The sequence below is a fragment of the Peromyscus leucopus genome, chromosome 1 (assembly GCF_004664715.2).
Source record: "Peromyscus leucopus breed LL Stock chromosome 1, UCI_PerLeu_2.1, whole genome shotgun sequence".
NCBI lineage: Eukaryota > Metazoa > Chordata > Mammalia > Rodentia > Cricetidae > Peromyscus > Peromyscus leucopus.
The window spans coordinates 84382996-84403416 of record NC_051063.1 but is presented as its reverse complement, the minus strand read 5'-3'; the positions used below and the strand labels follow the sequence as shown (position 1 = coordinate 84403416).

Here is a 20421-nt window from a genome sequence, read left to right as displayed (position 1 = left end):
TTATAGACTTAGGTGTTGGTAAAATATCCTGTTTTCCCTCCTAGAAACATGAAAGAGCAGCATTTACCAGGGTGGAGACAGGGTCTTATTCTGGAGTATTCTGAGATAGAAACATCCAAAAAGGATGGCGGTATAGATAAGACAACAAGAAGAGCAATAGCATTGTGTTTTAGCAGCTGCTTGTGCATAGAAGGAGGAAAAGGCCCAGGGCAAATAATCTTTGCCACGACATACACATATTCATGTAAGCACACAGCTAATGTCAATAATTAAAAGGTCAGTTAAATAGTAATTTCCCAAATTCAATTCAAGAGTATTTTTAAGAGACATTGAACTTTTTTATTATTATTAAGAGATTTTCTATTCACTTTACATACCAACCACAGATTTCCCACCCCTCTGCTCCCCCCCCCCCACTCACTCCCCTTCCAACCTCCTCCAAGTCAAGGTCTCCCATGGGGAGTCAGCAGAGCATGGCACACTCAGCTGAGGCAGGTCCAAGCCCCTCCCCCTGCACCAAGGCCGCACAAGGTGTCACACCCTAGACACTGGGCTCCAAAATGTCCGCCCATGCACCAGGGATGGATCCCCTTGCCTGGGAGCCCCCCCCCAAATAGTTCAGGCTAAACAACTGTCTCATGTGTCCAGAGGGCCTAGTCCAGTCCTATGGGTGTTCCACAGCTATTGGTCTACAGTTCATGGGTTTCCACTAGTGTGGCAGGTCATCTCTTCACATTTTCCCATCATGATCTCAATGTCCCCTGCCCACAGAATCCCTCCTCTCTCTCATTGATTGGACTCCTGGAGCTTGGCCTGGTGCCCAGCCGTGGATCTCTGCATCTGCTTCCATCAGTCACTGGATGAAGGCTCTATGATGACAGTTAGGGTATTCACTAATCCGGTCACCGGAGTAGACCAGTCCAGGCACCCTCTCGACCACTACCATTAGTCAAGTCATCCTTGTGGATTCCTGGGACCTTCCCCAACATCCTACCTCTTCCTATTCCCATGATGTCTTCATTTATCATGGTATCTCTTTCCTTGCTTTCCCATTCTGTCCCTGTTCCAGCTCATCAGGGAAATGCAAATCAAAACAACTCTGAGATGCCATCTTATATCTGTTAAAATGGCTATGATCAAAAACATTGAAGACAGCTTATGTTGGAGAGGATGCAGAGAAAAGGGAACACTCCTCCACTGTAGGAGGGAATGCAAACTTGTACAGCCACTTTGGAAATTGATATGGCAGTTTCTCAGAAAATTGGGAATCAATCTACCTCAGGACCCAGCTATACCACTCTTGGGCATATACTCAAGGAATGCTCAATCTTACCACAAGGACACATGCTCAGCTATGTTCATAGCAGAATTATTCATAATAACCAGAACCTGGAAACAATCTAGATGCCCCTCAACTGACGAATGGATAAAGAAAATGTGGTACATATACACAATGGAGTACTACTCAGCAGTAAAAAACAATGATAACATGAAATTTGCAGGCAAATGGATGGAACTAGAAAATATCATCCTGAGTGAGGTAACCCAGACTCAGAAGGTCAAACATGGTATGTGCTTACTCATAAGTGGATAGTAGATGTAAGGCAAAGAATAACCAGACTGCAACCCACAGCTCCAGAGAAGCTAGCTAACAAGAAGGGCCCTAAGAGGGACACATAGATAGCCCAGCGAAGGAGAAATAGATGAGATCTACATGAGCAAACTGGGAGTGAGGGGAGGTAATGGGGGGCAAAGAATGGGGGATGAGAACAAATCAGAAGTCTTTTCACCAAGAACATGCAAAGTCAAAGAACAGAAAGGAAACATTTCTGTGTTTTTTGAGCCACATACTCTTGTAACCCTGTCATTAAGAAGGTGGAAGCAAGAGGATCAGGAGTTTAAGGCCAGCCAGCTACAGCTACAGAGCAGCTATGAGACCAGCCTGGGCTACATGAGACTTTGTCTCAAAAGCAAAACAACAGCAAAAAGGAATTATGTGTCTTCTTTTCTACTCTGGCCCAACTCAAGATGAAAAGCAGGTGGGATGAGTTCTTACAGTCTAGGCAGGGGGATCAAGCTGTGATCGAGCACCACAAAGAACTAATTCTCTCTTCAGGATTCACAGAGAAGCAGACAAGTAGGATGGGCAATGTGGAATTGTCCAGCAAACAGTCTGGGGCTGCTGTGCTTTGGGGTGGTTCATTCAAGGCTTTTGCATTCTCTGTTGACACTGTGAGTAACGAAATGAAAGCAGGCAAGCATAGGAGACAGGTTAGGACCCTAGGACCTTATTTGGCCTGGCTCTAAGTGTGCCCCCTCTTGTAATAATACACGTGGCAGTCTGTTCCTTTGCCTGCATGTACTGTGCACAAACACCTTCTGTGTCCAGTGCACTTAGGAACCCCATAACCCACTCACATCTTTACCTGCATTGATTGGGCTCTCTGTGAACTGTACTATACATTTCTCTGCCCCCAGCAAAAATCAAATTTAGATGATTACTACTCAAGAATAGTCTCAACTATCTTTGTAGGAAGAGTGAAAAGGCTGGTCTGGCCTGAACTAGTTTGGGGTGCATGTCCAGGAATGCAAACTCCCATCAAGAGAACTTTCAGAGAGAATCCTCTAATTACATCTTATGCCTATGCATGATTGTGCATGCGTATGATTATCTTGCTACTTTTGCAAATCTGTTTGAGTCCTTGTTTTTATTTATTTATTTATTTATTTATTTTTTAGATTTATTTACTTGTTTGTTTATTTATTATGTATACAGCATGTATGACTACAGGCCAGAAGAGGGCACCAGATCCCATTACAGATGGTTGTGAGCCACCATGTGGTTGCTGGGAATTGAACTCAGGACCTCTGGAAGAGCAGTCAGTGCTCTTAACCTCTGGGCCATCTCTCCAGCCCGAGTCCTTGTTTTTAATTCTTTAGATAAGAGGCTAAGCATCTGGAAACCCCTGGCCAGACCACCACCCTCCTCAAAAAAAAAAAAAAAAAAAAAAAAAAAAAAAAAAAAAAAAAAAAAAAAAAAAAACTGGCAACAAAATGACACTGAGAAGCCAATCCACGTTTTATTATTGTTTTGTCAACAGTACAGCTTTCTTTGGGTTTTCTCTGTAACAGAAAACACGTGTCAGGGCTTCCACTGTCCACTCTCCTTGATGGCATCATCGAATCGTCTCAGGACCAAGGAAGGTAGGTTTTGCTACTTGATTTCTGTCATCGAGATTGGCAGATGCTCAAAGGTTTGACCAAGGTGTGCCAGTCACTGTTCCCCTCGAGACAAAGTGTCATGCTGCAATTTGCACAGCAAAAGTTTAAAGAGTTACTAACCCTGATGGGATATCGCTGATGAATGAAAACATCCAAGGATCAAGTGTAGGATAGAGGCGTCTTCTCCTCAGTGTGGGGAAGGTCCTGAGCTCTGGACCACAGCTATTGCAGAGATTCTTCAAGCAGCAACACTCTCAGTGCATGAGCTGCCTAAACCGGCCTAGTTGAAACAGCTCTTGGGTCTGGGTTGTTGGCAGGCTCCCACTGAGAAGTAGATTGCTGCAGCTAGCTCTCATGATCCCGGACTGTGAGCTCGAGGGAACTCCGTGGTTCAGCCTGCTGAGGGCAAGTGACAGGCCAGAGCCAGAAATACGCCAGAGACAAGCTGAGAGAGAAGCTTCTGCGGTGTTCCTACAGCGCCCTCTCCTGACAAGGCGTAACGCCACGTTAGTTCCTGCTCCTCTGGTGCCAAGAATCACTAACACTCCCATCACACACATCAGAGATAGAAAACTTGCGGCGCTTGCCAGAACTCAGCCTGTGACTCTAACATGAAGAGTCACAGGAAGAGGGTATCTGGATGGGATAGATCCGAGAAGAGTCATTCATGACCATGCACAGCAGGGGGATGTGTGATATAGGCGTGGAGTCCGCTGGGTGATTGGCAGACTAGTTGATGAACCCAGAGGAAGCGGATTGGGAGTCGCCAAAGGGTTGATGTGGCTCCTGCACCCAGGCGCAGGGTTAAATCAGTGCGGACTTGGGAAGGACTGAAAGTGTGGCAATCTATCCGGGACTTGGTGGGGGAGGAGGGAGCGTAGGAGAGACAGAGAGACGGACGGGTGCAGGGTGCGGGGGAGAAGATAGGTGAGTGAGTGAAACCCTACGCTGCTAGGGTCATGGACAGACAACCCCACGTTTTGGAAAGGAGCAAAGGATGGTGAGTGCTGGGCCAAGTAGTAGGTGATGCTGAGGATTTGGAGCAAGCATCACCTACTATGTCTGGCGCCCCTAGTGGCCCCTGACCCAGCTACTGTGCGTGTCTGAAGCTTCCCACCACCCCTCACATACTGTTTCCCCCTGTACTGATGAAGTTGGGGAGCAGGAGAAACCTATGGTCGTGGCATATGCTCCGTGGTCCTGCTTTGCTGGCTGCGGCTACTCCCAACCCATCCCCTGTTCCTCCCTCAGCACGTGCCTCGGTCTTCTCCCCTGCACCTGACTCTCCTTGACCGTTCACCGAACTTGGCACGTGATTTTGGGTCCGCCCATGTCTGTACTTTCAATTGGTTTGCTGGAGGCCCAGGCAACAACCTTGGGAAGGAGAGCACTGCCCTGCCAGAGGGTTGGCTAAAGCACTGTGTGCAGGATGATTCTCCACAACTAGGCAGTCTGGTGCTTTTCAGTGGAAAAGGTGCTAGTGGTTGAAGTTGCTGAATTGGAGCAGTAGTGGTGAGTCCTTCGAGCCTTCTCTTGTGTTTCCCGCTCTGACACTGCTTTCAGATGCTCAGTCCCCCCCCCCAGTCTTCTCCCCTCCCCGCCCCACCCCCTCCCCGCAATTTATATAAGGAATGGGGATGCCAGGACCACAGCTCAGGGTGTAAGGTCACAGGAGGTTAAAAGTGAAGGGGCAGAATGCTCCATGGGTGTCCCTTGAGTTGTAGATCAAATCTACAGTGAGACCCTGTCTCGAAAGAAAGAAATTTTTCCTTCAGCTGGAACACAGACTAGCGAGACGTTTGGACTGTAGGGGTTTGGATGCGATGGCCCCTGAGCTTCACCTTTGTGCTCAGTTAGTTTTATTCCTGTTAGTCTAGTTTCCCGGTGTGTTGGCAGGTCGTTTATCTGAGAGTCTGGGGTGTGAATTTTAACCCTCTAAGCTTTCCTGGTAGAGTGATTTTTGCTGCCTCTTGTAAGTTTGGTATGTTGTTCCTATTTCCTTGTCTCAAGTTATCAATAATCACTTTTTTAAAAATGTCATTGACACCTTTGTTCATGAGAAGTATGCTGTCTTAATTTCCAAATGTATCTGTGAATTTTCTAAAAGTACTTCCTGTTATTTATATCAAAGTTTCATAACACTGTCCTCAGAAAAGATACATGTTGCAGGCTCAGTCTCCATTAGCGCCTGTCTCAGCCTCCTGAGTGGTTGAAATTAAAAGCATGTGTCTGTTTTCACCAACACAGCCAATTCTGTACTCTTTTGGTTTCCATTTGCTTGGGATGTATTTTATTTTATTTTTAACTTTTGTTTTTGGCCATGTGATGCATATACATAGTAACAATAATAAATAATTATTTAAAAACAGTAGTAAAGATTTTTCTAGTAATATTATGGTTATTTGCTGGGCAGCAGTGGCACACGCCTTTAATCCCCAACTCAGGAGGCAGAAGCAGGCAGATCTTTGTGAGGTCAAGGCCAGCCTGGTCTACAGAGTGAGTTCCAGGAAAGGCACAAAGCTACACAGAGAAACCCTGTCTCAAAAAACTAAAAAAAAAAAAAAAAGTAAAGTTATGGTTATTTATATTTTGTTATTATATTCCAAAATACTATGTCCTTTACTCAGACATCATCTTCCCAGAGAATATTTGTGTGTGTGTGTGTGTGTGTGTGTGTGTGTGTGTGTGTGTGTGTGTGTGTGTTTGTGTATGCACATGCTGACAAGGCTTCTGATCTGATTGCTGTGCCTGAATTTGGATTTCAGTCCCTGTAATTGACAATCTCCCTCAGGTCCATCCTCACTTTCCTTAAGATTAAATGAAGCTTTAATCTAATGACTCTCCTTTATGGCTACGAGCTCCAGCTCTTCTCCTCAGAGCCGCCTCCCCCCAAATTTCTGTCAGTTGTGCAAGGTCGTGCTGTCGGTGGTCCAGCGTTGGACCTAAACAGCCTGATTGCAGATAAGGAGGTACTGCTCTTTGCCCAAGTGAATGGCAGGCAGTCCCTGAGCAGAAACTGTGTCGGCTGTGAGCAAGAGCACCACCAACCTCCAGGAAGGAGTCTCTGTCTGCAGAGACTGGTGGACCAACTGGAATTTCAGTGCTGTGGAGAGTCTGGAATTCTGTAGGTTCAGAAGGTAATTTCTTTATCTGGGGCAGTTTTAGCCTTCAGGAACAGTCATTCCTTGCCCCGTTGTGTCTGAACTGATACCTCCTGGTAATAAATAAGAACCTTTTAGAAGCTATTGGCTTAGCAGAACACTCGCTTCCACCCATCAAGAGCTCAGAATGTCATCAGACAGTATCTGGGGCCTATAAAAACAGCTCCCCCATCTCGTTGTACCACCTCTCTGATGTACCCACCAATGTAGTTTAAAGTTGCCTTGATGTATGACTTTCATTGTTCTGTGAAATTGTAAAAACCCTGTGAAACTACCACCGCATTGGAACATGGAATTTGGAGTAACCAAAATCTGTGTTCCTGGGCCATGGCCACTCATAATGGCTCCAGAATAAACTGTCTCTTATTCCTGTTAAGATAAGAGTTGCGGTTTTAATGTCAATACCTGCCATGCCATCCATTCCATGAGGAATGGATTTCATTTTTTCCCAATTATACATGTAAACCTAGTGTAAGCATATGATAGATATACTAGTCATTAAATTTAAGAATTTAATGAATTAATCTCCCCATAGTTCATTTTGGCTGCTATAACAAACTCCATAAGCTAGATGGCTTATAAACTGCAGAACTTTTTGGTGAGGTTTTGGAGGCTGGAATGTCTGAACTGAAAGGGCCAGCAGATCCAGTGTCTTGGGAAGTCCCTTTCCTGACTCACAGGCAGCTATAATGTCTTTATGTACTCACATGACAGAGGGATGAGATGGGAGGCTGTCTTCGGGGCTTTATATACGGGCACCAATCCCATGTATATCACCACTCAAAATCCCCATTTCCAAATAACATCCTCTCTGCGGTTAAGATTTAACATATGAGTTTGGTAGGGACATAAACATAGATGTTCAGTTCATTACAAACCATTCCCCAATTAGCATTGTGAGTGTTGGTAGTTACTCTCATACGTGAAACTTGAATAACTAATTAATCTTTGTTCTGAGCATGGCATTTTGTAGATATTAGGATCTCCACAGATGCCTGACACATTAAAATGTAGGAATATATAACTTCTCAGCTATCCAAAATGATTAGTTATTTTAAAACTGTATTAGAAAATTAAATGAATACAATTTAAGTAATTTCCTTGTCTAAAAAGCCACACGCTGCTAGATAATCTATTTTTGCTTTAAAACTTTTTATTAGTTCTTTGAGAATTTTGTGCAATGTGTTCTGATCATATTTGCCTCCTCCACCAACTCCTTCCTTTCCCTAGTCACTCGACTTTATCATCTTTTTTTTTTAATTAATTGAGCAGTTTCTGCTGCCCATATATTTTTGGGTGTGTGATCTTCCACTGGAGTATGGTTGATGTAGCAGGAACCACACTCCTGAAGGAAACTCTTCCTCTGCCAGATTATATCATTTATCAACACCTAGTTGGATAGGTGTGGGACTTTGTGTTCACCTCCCTGTAGCAGGAATCTTAAAAGGTCTTATTAATAAAAAAAACAAACCTGGAGCCAGGTATTGGGGTGAACGCTGAAATATCAGAGAAACAAACAAGCCACAGCTAACCTCACCTCACCAACTTCTCAGCCAATCCTGTTTCCTCAGACTGAAAGCCTCTGAATCTTCATCCAAATGGATCTTAGCTGAACTGCTGCTAAAAGCTAAAAGCTTAAAAAGGCCTCTAGTTCCTGATCCTCATGCCTTATATACCTTTCTGCCATCACTTCCTGGAATTAAAGGCGTGAGTCACCATACTTGGCTGTTTCTAGTGTGGCTTTGAACTCACAGAGATCCGGATGAATCTCTGCCTCCCAAGTGATAGGATTAAAGGTGTGAGTGCCACCATTTTCTGGCCTCTATGTCTGTCTAGTGGCTGTTCTGTTCTCTGACCCCAGATAAGTTTATTAGGGTGCACAATATATTGGGGGACACAATATCACCACACCTCTCCCTCTCCATGTTGGGATTTGATCTAGCTTTCACTTTGTCAGGTCCTGGGCATGTTGTCATAACTACTATGAGTTCCTATGTGCAGATGCCCTGTCGTGTCCAGAAGACATGTGCAGTACTTCTGATTCTTACACTGTTTCTGTCTCCTCTTCCACAAGGCTCCCTGATCTTTTGGGGGTAGTGTATATGATATAAATGCCCCATGTAAGACTAAGCATTCTGCAGTCCCTTATTCTCTGGACTTTCATCATTTGTAGGTCTCTGTGTTAATCACTATTTCCTGCAAGGAGATGTTTGTCTGATGAAGATTGGGAGATGGATTAATAAGCTATTGGTATAATGACAAGCCATTAGTAGTCAGTTTAATGTATGTCCATTTAGCAGAATAACAGCAATAGATTCTCCCTGAGGGTCCATGATCTATCTAAGCTCAGGGTTCTTGGCCCTGATAATTGTGATAGGTATAGGTTGTATCTTCCTTAAATTGGTTCTCCCATAACATTTATGGTTACTGTTGTACCAGTGAACATATCTTATCAGGTCAGTCATTACTGTAGTTCACAAAGTTCAGAGCTAGGTGAGACTGATAACTTTTTATTTGGTAGCACCAATAGCATCTTCTGGCACCACAAAAGCTAGGTAGTTAGGAATGAAGCTTCCAGTGAAAACTAACTTGATTTTTTTTTCCAAGTTCTCTGACTCAAGTGTGCAGTGTCTTCAGAATTATGGTCTTACAGCCAAGTTCTGGAGTGTAGCCAATAGCATTGACAATAGCCTTTGATGTTTAGGGGGAAGTCTATGGTACCTCACTGGCCAACAACTCCAAAAGAGGTAACCCATTCTTGGTATTGGAATTGTTGTTAGCTTGTGGTATCTAGTGGGGCATTGAATAGTCTATTGGAAGATGATTCCATTTTAATTCCCCCTTTCAGTGTGTGTGTGTGTGTGTGTGTGTGTGTGTGTGTGTGTGTGTGTGTGTGTGTGAATGCTTCTAAAGTAGTAGGTAGGTTTTCATATAAAGTTCCTGAAGGTCTTTGGAGTTATTTATCTCTCCCTATATTACCTCCTTTACCTTGCCCTCCCATCCTCTACCCAAATTTAACACTTCCTAATCCATTATTTCCACCACCCCCTTTAAATCTTTATACCATCCAGTTGTCTCTCTTGCCTGTTGAAACTCCTCCCCTCCCCCGCCCTGCAGATTTCCTGACCTACAATGGGTGTTCCAAATGAAACACCCCTATCTGAAGATTCAGATAATCTTAATTTTCTTTTCTCTAAAAAACATCTTTTCTTCCTCCAGAGTTGAACTCCCACTCAGTTCAGAAGAATGGCTTCACTGGAATCCCAAAAGCTTTTGATTCTACTGTGGAAGAACTTTACTTTAAAGGTAAGCTGAACTCTGCATAGTATTGTTGCAACAGCTCAGAGATAGTAAAAAGTGAGTCTCACACCGCAGTCACTGCCTTTTAACTTACAGTTTCACTCTTCTCTGTTCCAGGGTTGGGGCTCCCTATTCCAAACATAGACTCTACACAGAGTGCGGTCATAGCAGAATGTTACATGGGAGGGAGAACAATGACAGTCTATGAAAGTTTGTCTCTCCCAGAGTGAAGCCTGGCCTGTTGGTCACCTATGTTATCTGAATGAAGTATCTTATTAACTTAATATATACAAATTGCCACTTGTTCAATCATTGACCTCTTGGAAAAACTAATGGTATTGTTCTTTCACTTTTTTAGAGGCGGAAGTTTGGGGCTTTGATTTTCGAAATAATCCTGATGTTTGTATTCAGTGTTATACTTTTGGTAGCCCGCAAACTTCTTGCTGTAAAGAAGATGGAATCTTTCCATTATCCTGTTCAACGGGTCAGTAATGTTCCTTCCTTCATCCAAGTCTTCACTACTTCTTCTCATCCTTGGGAATTGGCTTATGTGCCTTCCAGCAGCATCATGGTACAGAATATTATTGAAAATGTTAAAAGGGATTTAAACTTCCATATGAAAGGTTAGTTTAAGATTTTCATAAAAGCATATTATTTAATTATTTTAGAAAAATTATCTTTTTAAGTGGGCAATTATCTTCCACACAAAATACTACAGTATATCCCCATAGCCAAGGGTCAGCTTTCTAAGTATACTATTATAAAGTTGGTTAAACTTGAAGTTAAGTTCATATAAATTTTTTCTATAACCCCCCCAAAAAACAAAGTAATATTTTAGCATTAGATGATCAATTGATGTTTTCCAAGTTATTATCCAGCTCTGTGATGCCAAGTCCTCATTGTTTCTGAATGAGTTTTTAAACTCTGGGCAAGAATAGCATCAGGAGTACTGCTGTGTGCAGCAGGTACATACAGGATAAATACATCTTCATTCTAAATTTGTGGTCAATTATTTAAAACATTATTGCACAATCTATAGAAGATTATATCTGAGTCCATTTTATTTAATTATAAAAAAGTACCTGAGGCAGGTGGCATGTAAAGAAAAGAAGTTTATTTAACACACAGTTTTGGAGGCAAAAAGAACAAGATTGGTGTCCCCATCTGTTCAGCCCCCACCTGGGGACCATCTTGGCTCTATCACACTGTAATTGATGGCATTGTGATGGAAGCACATTTGATAGAGAGAGATCACATGGAGAGACAGGAGGCTACAAGATATACAAAGCAGGTCGAGGCCAGTTCTTTTCTAACCACCCTCTCACACGGGAGCTAACCTGGGTCCTGCAAAAGCTTCCTTAACCCTTCCCCAGAGCAGTCCCTCCAATGACTTAACTACTTTCCACACACACCTCTTCAAACTTCTACCTCCTCCAAGATGTGACAATGACAATGGAGCTACATGCTCATAGGCCTTTGGGGGACATGCTCAAAGCATGTGCAGACCACCGCGTATTGGTAGATGAGCTATGTAGAATTATTTTAAGTTTCCACTTCCTCACTTACCTTCACACTCTCAGACCAATTTCTCCCGTTTCTCATGGAGGCAAATACTATTAGAAATTTTGTGGACTTCCCTCTAATACTGTCCTCTCTTTAAATAGCATACAGTCCAACTCCTCTGCCTCAGGAGCATCAGAATCAGGGTCAGCTCCTAGATCTGTAACCTCAACCTACCTTCTTTCTTAGAGCATGGCTAGCTCTGAACAGCACAGGAGTGACTCTTTTTTATGCAAACATAAATGAATACTCAGCCACCATACTCACTTAAATGCAGGCCTTTCAAAGGGTGAACTCAAGCAAGGTTTCCTATGTTTACTGGATAGAAAATACAGGCTAAGATGATGGAGAATTCTTTAGAATGGACTGGTTTTTTTGTTTATGGATTTGCTTACAGAAATGAATGGAGAAAATTAGCTGAGGGAACTGGCTTCATGATAGTTCTGGTGAGATAGAGAAACAGTGACTCCCGGAAGCACTGGAGGCAAGTGTGGAGGAGAGTGTGTTTTGAGAGTGGGAACTCTGAAGCAGGAGAGAACACCGCTGGTGAGAACACCAGCCAGCACCATCAATAGAGTCGACAGTGGAGCTTTTATTGCATGTCTTGGGGAATCAGGGATTCACTGGAGGAAAAATTACACCAATAAAGCCATTGCAGTCTGAGGAGTAAAACTACATGGAACATGGTTTTCACTGAAGCAGCTGTTAAATCTTTGACGTTCCGTTTACATCAACTATGCAATTCTAGGGAAATCTTTAGGGTATACAATAGACTGTGCACAAATGTACTGTATACTGAATGACTAAATTTTTTTACTTAGGAAAATATAAATTACACCTTTTCTAAGTTCAATCAGGTTGAATTTCAAAGTTCAATTCATTGATTGAAAATCTCAACTACTGAAATATACTCACCTCAAACATTAAAATCATGTGTATTTTTAATTTAGATATTAAAATATATGAAACCATGGCATAACACCTTTCCCCTAATTTCTCCTCAACCTGGAACTTTCATAGCACCAGGACACTTTGATCACCCAGCTTACTTCAGCAAGTGTTCATGGCTCCTATCTTACAGGTAGGAAGCTGTCATTCACTCTGCTTTTCTAGACTTTTCCTCTCTCTACAGTTACAGGGTTTTCTTCAGAAAGTGATTTTGAAGACTACATGAGTTCAACCGTCAACTCTAAAAATGTTCTGGCTGCCATTGTGTTTGACCACAGCTTCACAAACAGCAACGACCCCCTGCCAAAGAAGGTGAGGCAGTTCTCCACAAACGTCTGTGGCTGGGGGCTGGAGAGGTGGCTCAGTGGAAAAGAATACATAGTGTATTGCTTTTCCGGAGGACCTGAGTTCAATTCTTAACACTCACACTGGGCAGTTTATAACCACCTGTAACTCCAGCTCCAAAAGATCTGACACACCCATGTGCATATATACCCCTCTACAGAAACATACAAGTATACATAATTAAAAATAAGCTTTTAAAAGAGAAGCCTCATAGCTGTACTTCTGATTTCTGGAGTTAATGAACCACACATATGCATTTAATAATTAAGAGAATAACTTGCCCCTTGACCACAGCATGGATTTAGGTCCAATTCTCACTAATTCCAGTGTCCATTACTGTGCTAAGGAGAAAAGGATTGCATTTACTGCCTTCCAGGCCTTGTCCACAAACTGGGGTCTTGGGAAATACAGACAGGTAAGGATATTGCTTCTGCTGCTGTGTCCAAGGTGGCAGCAGCATGTACCCTGATGATGATGCTGGAGTAAGCACATGTTTCCTAGGTCAAAAAGCTTGCTATGATAAAGTGAGTGTATCTTCACAAATGCTAAGAATGCCCCCTTTCCATTGGGTAAGAATCACAGGTAGATGCAGAGTAATAAGTGAATATTCAAATGGAATTTCAAGGCAGAAGTTTTAAGAACTTTTTGCATGGTCAAGGACAGATCCTATTCCTCAAGGAACTAAATGGTAGTTGAGAACACATGTGTCTTAGTTAGAGTTCCTATTGCTATGAAGAGACTCCATAACCATAGCAAAGGGAAACATTTAATTGAGGTGGCAGCTTACAGTTTTAGAGGTTCAGTCCACTATCATTGTGGCAGGGAGCATGGCGGCTGGGAGTATGGCAGCGTGCAGGCAGACATAGTGCTGGAAAAGTAGCTGAGAATTCTATATCTTGCAGGCAACAGGAAGTGAACTGTCACACTGGACGGGATCTTGAATATATATGAGACCTCAAAGCCCACCTCCACAGTGACACACTTCTTCCAACAACACCACACCTACTCCAACAAAGCCACACCTCCTAATAGTGCCACTCCCTTTGGGGGCCATTTTCTTTCAAACCACCACAACATGGATTCACCAAGCCACACTGAATCAGAAGTAGGACATTTACAAACACTGGGGAGGATTCTGATAACTGCACCCAAGAAGGAGAGACATCGACAATGTTTTGAATTTAATGTCCCTGGTACTGGGGGAAATGAACAAAGTATAGAATGTAGATGTGTGTAGAGCCAAAATTCTGTGTTCAAGGTGCAAGCAGCTGTCAATGGGAGGGAAGGTGGGGCCTGCAGGGCGTCATTGTTTTCTCTTCATTCTGTTTTGTTCCTTTGGTGATTCTACCCGTCACCCACCCCCAAGTTATTGGCTCCTTGAAAGCTGATGTAGGCTCATCAGTGTATAGAAATGTTTCCAGTGCAGCTTCAAAATTCCCCTCTTCCGCCTTCATCTCAGTCTCCCCGGTCCTATCTACCTGCTTGCCTTCCTTTGCTGGGCTCCACGTTGTCTCCCAACCCCGCAGCCTCTTCCACCCTCATATTCTAAACGCACCATGATCACCAAATGTCCTTGAATGTGGAGTAATCCCTCAAATGTTTGTAATGAAACTTCAGCACATGGTTAGTTACTCACACCTGCCTGTCCCTGCTAATCTAACCAATTTATCTGGTCTGACTCTTACAATTATCTGTTGGTTTGTCTCAGAGAGGTTTTTTTTTTGACCTAACATAGTGTACCCTGAAGTTTACTCAGCTCTCTAAGATTAGTGATCTTTTCTTTCAGGGATTATGCAATGTTCCACATTTCTATCTTAACTCCTTCCTTCTCTCTCCTCCTCAACTACTTTTAGGAAAGGAAGAGATTTGTCTTTAGGAATAGTTAGCTAACATACAGGAAATGTAAATTAATACTCCCTTTTGGAATATCTCATTTCAGTATTTTATATATATATATATATATATATATATATATATATATACACATACACATATATTGTATATATAATTTGTTTCTATTGCTCCTCCTAGGTAAAATATTACCTGCGTTTTAGTAATATTAAAAAGAACATGAATGCTAGTGCATATTTTCAAGAGCACACCTGGTTTACAAGCTTTCTCTTTCCACCTGGGCATCTTGAGGGACCCAGAAACCTATTTGATGAAGACGGAGGCAGTCCTGGTGAGCAGATGTTTAACCTACTTATCTTATTATCTCATTGCATTGTAAGATGGGCAGATTCATGTTTCTTCAGTCCTGTGGTGAAAAGTGTTCAATCAATCAATCAATTAATTAATTTCAATACATTTTAAATTAAAATAGAATTACATCACTTTTCCCTGTTCCTTTTCTCCCTCCCACCCCTTTCAGGTAAGGTTCCTCCAACGCCTCCCATTGCCCCCACTCTCAAACTGATTTCTTCATTTTCTTTGATTATTATTGTTTTAGATAGATAGATAGATAGATAGATAGATAAATAGATAGATAGACAGATATACAGATAGATAGATAGAGGCAAGCTGGTGTGGCCATTTTAATATCTAACAAAATAAACTTCAGAAGAGATAGGGAAGGACATTACATATTCATCAAAGGAAAAAACCTACCAAGATGATATTTCAATTCTTAACATCTACGCCCCAAACATAAGGGCATCTAAGTTTGTAATTGAAACACTACTATAGCTTAAATCACATTTTAACCCTCAGACATGGATAGTGGGAGACTTCAATACCCCACTCTCACCAGTAGACAGGTCATTCAGACAAAAACTAAACAGAGAAATGCTGAAGCTAATAGACATTATAAACCAAATAGACCTAACAGATATTTTTAGAACGTTTTACCCAAACACAAGAGAATATACTTTCTCTGCACCTCATGGAACATTCTCCAAAATTGATCACATACTCAGATACAAAGCAAATCTCAACAGATACAAGAAAATTGAAATAATCCCCTGCATCCTATCAGACCACCAAGAATTAAAAACGGATATCAACAAAAGAAACAACAGAAAGCTAACAAATTCACAGAAACTGAATAACTCTCTACTAAATGAAAAATGTGTCAAGACATAAATAAAGAAATTAAGGACTTCCTAGAGTTGAATGAAAATAAATATACATCATATCCAAACTTATGGGACATAATGAAAACAGTGCTAAGAGGAAACCACAGAAATAAGTGCCTATATAAAAAAAAAAGCTAGAGAGATTTCATGCTAGCAACTTAACAGCACATCTAAAAGCTCTAGAACATAAAGAAGAAATCACACCCTAAAGGAGTATATGGCAAGAAATAATCAAACTCGGGGCTGAAATCAATAAAATAGAAACAAAAATAACAATACAAAGAATCAACAAAATAAAGAGTTGGTTCTTTGAGAAAATCAACAAGATGGACCAGTCCTTATCCAAACTAACTAAAATAGGGAGAGAGAATATCTAAATTAATAAAATCAGAAACAAAAAGAAAGATATAACAACAGATACTGAGCAAAACCAAAGACTCATTAGAACATACTTTAAAAACTTGTCCTCCACCGATGGAAATTCTTAAAAAATTGATAATTTTCTTAATAGGTACCACTTACCAAAGTCAAATTAAGGTCAAATAAACAACTTAAACATACCTACAATTACCTAGTGAAACAGAAAGTCATTAAAAGTCTCTCAACTAAAAAATGCCCAGGGCTTGATGGGTTTTCTCATTTTATTTTATTTTCTCTTTTCTTTTCTTCTCTTCTCTTCTCTTCTCTTCTCTTCTCTTCTCTTCTCTTCTCTTCTCTTCTCTTCTCTTCTCTTCTCTTCTCTTCTCTTCTCTCTCTCTCTCTCTCTCTCTCTCTCTCTCTCTCTCTCTCTCTCTCTCTCTTGAGTTTCTCTGTGTATCTCTGACTGTCCTATAATTCTCTCTGTAGACCAGGATGGCCTCTAACTCAGAGATCCATCTGCCTCTGCCTCCCGAATACTGGGATTAAAGGCATGTGCCACCACCGCCCAAGTGGGCATGATGGTTTAATGCAGAATTCTATCAGACTTTCAAAGAAGAGTTAGTGTCACTACTCCTCAAATTATTCCACATAATAGAACCAGAAAGAACATTGCCTATTCATTCTATGAGGCCATAAAATATGATGGCCATGATACACAAACCACATAAAGACCCAACAAAAAAAGAGAATTACAGACCAGTTTCCCTTATGAACTTAGATGCAGAAAGTCTCAGTAAAATACTTGCAAACTGAATCCAAGAACACATTAAAAAATCATCCACCATGATCAAGCAGGCTTCATTCCAGAGATGCAGGGATGGAACAACATATATAAACTGATATAGTATAAGCCATATAAATAAACTAAAAGACAAAAACCACATGATCATCTCATTAGATGCAGAAAAGGTCTTTGACAAAATCCAACACCCTTTCATGATAAAAGTCTTGCAAAGATCAGGGATACAAGGGACTTACCTCAACATAATAATTACAGTTTACAAGCCTATAGCTAACATCAAATTAAATGGAGAGAAACTCAAAGCAATTCCACTAAAATCAGGAATGAGACAAGGGTGTCCACTCTTTCCATACCTATTCAATATAGTACTTGAAGCCCTAGCTAGAGCAATAAGACAACTAAAGGAGATCAAAGGGATACAAATTGGAAAGGAAGAAGTATCTTTATTTGCAAATGATATGATAGTATACATAAGTGACCTTAAAAATTCCACTTGGAAACTCCTACAGTTGATAAATGCTTTCAGCAATGTAGCTAGATATAAAATTAACTTACAAAAATCAGTAGCCATCCTATACACATACAACAAATGGTCTGAGAAAGAAATCAGGGAAATAACACCTTTTACAATATCCTCAAATAATATAAAATATCTGAGGTATCTCTAACAAAGCAAGTGAAAGACTTGTATGAAAAAAAACTGTAAGACACTAAAGAAAAAAATTGAAGAAGCCATCAGAATATGGAAGTATTTCCCATGCTTATTGATCAGTAGTATTAATATAGTAAAAATGGCCATCCTACCAAAAACAATCTACAGATTGAATGCAATTCCCATCAAAATTCCAACACAATTCTTCACAAATCTCAAAAGGACAATTTTCAGCTTCATAGGAAACACAAAACCCAGGACAGCTAAAACAATATTGAATAATTAAAGAACTGATAGAGTTATCACCATCCCTGATCTCAAGTTGTACTACAGAGCTATGGTAATAAAAACAACATGGTATTGGCACAAAAAACAGACATGTTCATCAATAGAGTTGAATTGCAGACTCAGATACAAATCAACACACCTATGAAGACATAATTTTTTGATAAAGAAGCCAGAAATACACACTGGAAAAAAAAAGACAGCATCGTTAACAAATGATGCTGGTCAAACTGGACGGTTGTTTGTAGAAGACTCCAAATAGAGCCATACTTATCACTTTGAACAAAACTCAACTCCAAGTGGATCAAAGACCTCAACATAAAACTAGATACACTGAACCTGATAGAAGAGAAAGTGGCCAAGAGCCTTGAACTCATTGGCATAGGGGATGACTTTCTGAACAAAACACTGTTACCACAGGCACTAAGATCAACAATTAATACATGGGACCTCATGAAACTGAAAAGCTTCTATACAGAATAGGACACCATCATTTGTACAAAGTGGCAGCCTACAAATGGGAAAATATTTTACCAACTACACATCCGATAGAGGACTAATATCCAAAATATATAAAGTTCTCAAGAAACTAGATATAAATAAAACAAATAACCCAATTTTAAGATGGGGTACAGATCTAAACAGAATTCTCAAAAAAGGAAATTCACATGGCTGAGAAACACCTAAAGAAATCTTCAACACCCTTAGCCATCGTGGAAATGCAAATCAAAACTACTTTGAGATTTCATCTTACACTCATCAGAATGGCTAAGGCCAATAAACAAGTGACAGCCCATGCTGGCAAGGATGTGGAGTAAAGGAACATTCATCTTTGTTGGTTGGAATGTGCTTGTACATCCACTATGGAAATCAGTATGGCGGTTGCTCTCCCAATCTTGGGCATATAGGATGCTTCATCCTACCACAGAAACATTTGCTACACCATATTCATTGCTGCTCAGTTATACTTATACAGGTAATTATATGAAACTAGAAAAAAATCATCCTGAGTGTGGTAACTCAGACCCAGAAAGACAAATATGCTATGTATTTGCTTATATGGGGATATTAATTGTTAACTCAGTGATGACCAAGCTATAATTCATAATCCCATGGAAGGACTAGGGAAGTAGAGATAGATCGATAGAGCTCCCTAGGAAAAAGAAATAGAATAGATATTTATGGATGGATGGGGGTGGGACTGGAACAGGAAGATCAACTGGAGAAGGGGATGCAAATGGGGGGAAAGGGAAGGGAATATAGGAAGAGACAACTAAAAAGTAAGAGCCGTTTGAGGGGTAGTATGGAAACCTAATACAGTAGAAGCCTTCATGTGTGTGTGTGTGTGTGTGTGTGTGTGTGTGTGTGTATATATATATATATATATATATATATATATATATATATATATGAAGGTGATCCAAATAAAGTCACCAAATAATGTGGTGACAGAACCCCAACTGGACATCTCTTGTCATCAAATGAAGTTTCCAGTACCAGACTTTGGTTACCTCTATTTCAGATGTTGGCCAACAGGGTCCCATGGGAACCCTTAAACTACCAAGGCTATTATTAAGACTACAGGTTGCTCTCCACAAACTTAAGGCAAGCCCCATTGTTGAAGACTACACTTATGCAACTCATTGAACATGGATAAGTCAAGCTGATGCCTACATAGAGCCTTCACTCCTACGTGGTAGCACCTTTGGTACAGGAAGGTACAGTTAATACCACCAAAGGAGAAACGTAAACTGCCACTCAGTCACAGACTGATTACAATGGTGTCCTGCCTGCAGGATATGCTGGAGCAATGATGGCACAAAGCTTGTATGAGTAGCCAACCAATATCTGATTTGATTTAAGGCCCAGTCCGGGAGGTAAAATCTATACCCAGCACTGCTTGAGTGACCAAGAACCCAAGACTAGATAGCCTAGGAACTTATGATAAAACACAATACTTCTCACATAACTACTAATGACCTCCTGCTATACTCATAGATCAATGCCCTGCTCTGCCAATCAGAGAAACTTCCTCCTATAGCAGATAGGAACAAATACAGAGAGACCCGCAGACAGTTATCATGCAGAAGTAGAAACCTTGGGACACTCAGCTCTAAATGGGATGTCTCCATCAAATCCCTCCCCTCAGGGCTCAAGGAACTCCGTGGAAGAGAGGCGGAATGAGTGTAAGAGACAGAGGGGATGGAGGGCACCAAGAAATCAAGGCCCTCTAAATCAACAAGATCAACATGCATATGAACTCACAGAGACTTGGCAGCATGCACGGGGCCTGTATGGGTCTGCACCCGATGGAGTCTTAGAGTGGAAAACAGAAATGGACACATGCCTCCATCCCTAACCCATAAGCAGTCTCCAATTGACAACCACTTGCAAATGAAAATTTAGTTTCCTATAAAGGAATCTGTGGGTAAAACAAACTACTCTTAAGGGTAGGCTGCAGGCCCAGCCATAGATGGCCAACAGAAAATGAACTCAATGCATCTTTGGAGGGTTATTTTTGTCTCATAATGTCATGTCAGGGCTTTTTATTTTTTCTAAAATTTTGCCTTATTTTCAATTTTTATTTTTATATGAATATATATGAATATATATGAATTTCATTTATATATATATATTGGGTCTTTTGTGTACACACACACACACACACACACACACATTTTCTTATAGTTTAAAGTTTTTATTGGATTTCTG

At 41.0% G+C, this 20421-nt stretch overlaps 1 protein-coding gene across 1 annotated transcript in view; it reads left to right on the top strand.

Annotated features, from left to right (window-relative positions):
• The first annotated feature begins 4525 nt into the window (after positions 1-4525).
• Positions 4526-20421, top strand: part of LOC114692174 (ATP-binding cassette sub-family A member 3-like) — an 87464-nt gene continuing 71568 nt past the window's right edge. The window contains exons 1-5 of the mRNA XM_028867832.2: positions 4526-4734; positions 9603-9689; positions 10042-10306; positions 12376-12503; positions 14568-14718. Of these exons, the coding sequence (XP_028723665.1) occupies positions 9630-9689; positions 10042-10306; positions 12376-12503; positions 14568-14718 (604 nt within the window). The 5' untranslated portion in view covers positions 4526-4734; positions 9603-9629. The remainder of the gene's footprint in view (positions 4735-9602; positions 9690-10041; positions 10307-12375; positions 12504-14567; positions 14719-20421) is intronic.